General features: G+C 40.8%; 1 protein-coding gene across 2 annotated transcripts in view; it reads left to right on the top strand.

Annotated features, from left to right (window-relative positions):
* Nucleotides 1-3,783, top strand: part of Ints4 (integrator complex subunit 4) — a 110,100-nt gene that overhangs the window by 73,327 nt on the left and 32,990 nt on the right. For both annotated transcript variants that reach the window (XM_004632533.2, XM_004632534.2), the window contains exon 15: nt 189-346. In XM_004632533.2, coding sequence (XP_004632590.1) covers nt 189-346 — 158 coding nt within the window. The remainder of the gene's footprint in view (nt 1-188; nt 347-3,783) is intronic.

Here is a 3,783-nt window from a genome sequence, read left to right as displayed (position 1 = left end):
TTTTTTTGCGGAACCAGGGATTGAACTCAGATCCTTGCGTTTGCCAGTCTAGCGCTCATCCTACTGAGCCATCTCCCTGGCCCCCTATTTTCTCTTTGTGTGGTCTTAAAATTGTCCTGGCTCTTCTGTGTTATCACACGGTGAGCTCCAGAATTGGGTGGCACTGTCATCCTACTATATTTGCTTAGTTACCAGGTAGAAAACTAGTGTCATCTGCGCTCTCCCCCAACATCGCACCCCATGAAGATCCGTCTCAGCAGTTCCTGCAGCAGAGCCTTGAGCGAGTATACAGTCTGCAGCACCTGGACCCACAGGGAGCCCAGGAACTCCTCGAGTTCACCATCAGGTCAGACAGTTTCTACCTTTGCTGATAAGTCAGGACTTTCTTATGCTTTTTATTTTATTTTATTTTATTGAGAAACAAATATGAATGAGACAGTATCAAAGCTGATTAATAGGACATCTTCGACAATCAATACATTGTACATTGTTATCTTCTTAGTGGTTATCCATAGTACAAGAAGCAGACAGGATTAGTACACATCTTTCTTCTGATTGAATTAAGCAAAAGTAGCTGTATAGCTATCCTATTTTGTATATACAAATACAAAATGATCTTTCCTTTGTATCTCCTTTTTTTTGTTTAGTCCTGTCACAGGTGGGTATTCTATTAGCATCTAAATACTGTAGGTGCTTGAATTCAGCAAGACAATCCAACACAGTCCAGCAGTCCATAATAGTAGTGGGTTATCCTCAGAAATTATTGACTTGAGCCTTTTACAGCTCATTTTATTAATATGGCTTTACTTTATATACCTCATTTTTATACTTTTCTGCTGGATGGTTAAGACCAAGATAAAGCAAGGCCTATATAACAAGAAATGTAACTTTTTTTTTTTTCAAAATTTTATTGATAAACAGCAATGAGACAGTTTCAAATCAAATCGGAAGTACAGATTCAACAAATAACACACTGCATATATTCTTCTTAGTAGTTAATTGCTGTACAAGATGCGGACTTGAGATCCTATTTACAAACACCATTAGAACAAATCATTCTATTCATTAAGAGAATGCAACTATATATCTATCCTAACCACTTTGAATACACAGATACAAAATGGACATTCATAGGTATGCCCCATTTTTTCTAAGTTCCGTTATTGAATATTATAGGTGTGTAAACTCAGCAAAATATTCTAAAAGAGTCCAGTAGCCCATAATAGCATTGGGTCTTCTGTTCAACTGGCAATGTCAGAAATTATTGACCTGAGTCCCCCACAGCTCAACATAACAGCAGAAATGTAACTTTTGTATCTGATAAGGTCAGTCAAATACCCTCAGGATTTATCCTGTAGCCCTGTACCGCACTTTGTAGATCCTTTGTCAGTGTCAGCCATGTGGATGAGTCATGGCCATTGCCTGACCAATTTGCTCCCAGTGAAAGCTTGAGAAAATGTTTTTTCTCTCCATGTGACACTCCCCAGGCTCACTTTAGATCATCGAACACATTCCTCTGTGGCTCCATAATCTTCTTGATCAGAAAATTTGGGGCACAACTGAATTACATAATGTTACAGTACAGGTTCTCCTATGTCCCGAGTCTTCACTGACCTTGGAAGGCTAGGGCCAAAATGTTGGCGGACCTTGCAGCCCTTCCTTTTCTCCAATTTTGATCTGCTAACTTAGGTTGCTAACCCTCCAGAAGAGAGGCTTATTATTACCCTGCAATATGTGCAGTTCAGTTTACCCTAATGTTCTTATGCTTAGCACAAGCAGTCATGCTTTGTGTTCCAGCACTGGTTAGGCTTTACTTTCTGATTCTCTTGCCCTGCACTCTTACGTGGTTTTAGGATGTTTGTATTATTTTTAGGTCATGATTTGAACTTATTTTTTGAAAATGTTGTTTGTGCTGCGTATAGTGGCCCACACCTGTTACCTAGCCCTGTGGGTGGCTGAGGCAGAAGGAGTGCAGGTGGAGCCAAGCCTGGGCATCCTAGCTCACATTGGCTAGAATTTGTGACCCTCCTTCCTCAGCTTCTGGGTAGCTGGGATTATAGGTGTTCTCCACCATGCCCAGATTAGACTTACTCTTTTTAAAATTTGTTGTCATCCTTAAAATTAAACACAGGACCTTATGCATGCTAGGCAAGTGTGTCTCTAAGCTACAGCCCCAGCCTGAATCCAGGGCCATTCTCTGCCTCCATTTGCTCCATCAAGTGCTTCTGTGTACAGTCCAGAATCCTAACTACCTCTCTGTATTCTTGCCCAAGAGAAAAAGAAGGGATATGAGGAGGGCATCTTTTCCACCTTTGCCTCCTCTTAAGGACACCTCTCCAAAGCTGCACACTCTGGCAGTTCTGCTTGCTCCCCATTACTGGCTTCAAGTCAGGTGGCCATGTCCAGGCTTAGGAAGCTAGGAAGTGTAGTCTTTATTTTTGATGACTCATGTTTGCTTAGCATTTGAAGATTGTGTTACTGGGGACCAAGGAGAGAAAAGCAATTGGGGGATAACCAGCAAGTTCTGTCTGCTAGACCATATTAAAATGGCCTGGATGGTATGAAAACAATTGAAGTCCATTTGCCTTTAATGAAAGCAGTATTGCCTGGTCTTATAACAGCAGAGCTGAGGAGCTGCTGCAGAGACCATATGCTTATAATGTCTGAAATGTTTGCTTTCTGACCTTTTATAGAAAGGAGCGCAGACCCTGCTATGAGCTCTGGGTAGTCCGTGCTACCTGAACCCAGGATTCAGACCTTTGTATGTCTTTTCTGAAGCGATTCCTCAGTCACAGTTTGCTCTATTCTTCACAGTCGTGTTTAGCTTTGGAGGCTCCTAGATGAGGTTGTTGGCCTTTGGCTCAGGAGCATAAGCTCCGCTTCCTGAGTTACCTGTCTAAATATACATTCAAGCTTTGTCATTGTCAATGTTACTGTGTTGGCACTAAAACATCTACAGAATATACCAAAGCAAGTTAATTTGATCGTTAGCTGTGGAGTTGGCAGTTAGTATGTGCTCACTCAACACTTACTGGCGTTAGTTGCTTTCGCGATGTGTTTTTTAATGAGGTGGTGGTCGTGCTGGGCTTTGGCTGACAAAACCACTGTTATCATGCAGTGGCCAGGCCTGTGTATTCCTGTGTATTCTTAGGAGTGTAATCTGTATGATGAAAAACCTAGAAAGGAAACCAGATAGAGCAGAAGATACTGAGGGCCTCCTGTGCTGTATAAACATTATTTGAAATATGAAGCAGTTGTAGGAAGTGGCAAAATCTGGATTTGCATCTAGCTTTGTCTGAGTGTAAAATCAATACTTGTGATAAGCAGCAGTGAAAGGCATTCCTGAATCAAATGGTGATAAGATCAGATCATCGCTGGAATGCTTTATCAATTATTATTTCTATAGTTGTTGAAAAGTATTGTTAGTTGCAGTTTCATGCAGAACATTATCTGATTATGACTAGGCCAGATATTTGTTAGTCCTTGTGCAAAACAGACTTCAAATATTTCTTGTTCTTTATTGCTATCCAAGCAGCCATTTAATCCAACCCAAATCTTACCTATACAGAGTCTACCATCCCTCAGTAAGGGTTTGTTCTGTTTCTGGAACCTGATAGAATTGCTTTGCGCTCTCTTCTATAGTCTGGGCATGTTTTAAGGGCATCATAGATATTTGTTGAACTGTCATTTTCTTCTTCTTCTTCTTCTTCTTCTTCTTCTTCTTCTTCTTCTTCTTCTTCTTCTTCTTCTTCTTCTTCTTCTTCTTCTTCTTCTTCTTCTTCT

This window comes from Octodon degus, unplaced genomic scaffold (assembly GCF_000260255.1).
Source record: "Octodon degus isolate 3935 unplaced genomic scaffold, OctDeg1.0 scaffold00049, whole genome shotgun sequence".
In the NCBI taxonomy this organism is placed as follows: Eukaryota; Metazoa; Chordata; class Mammalia; order Rodentia; family Octodontidae; genus Octodon; species Octodon degus.
This window is presented reverse-complemented; position numbering and strand designations above follow the sequence as displayed.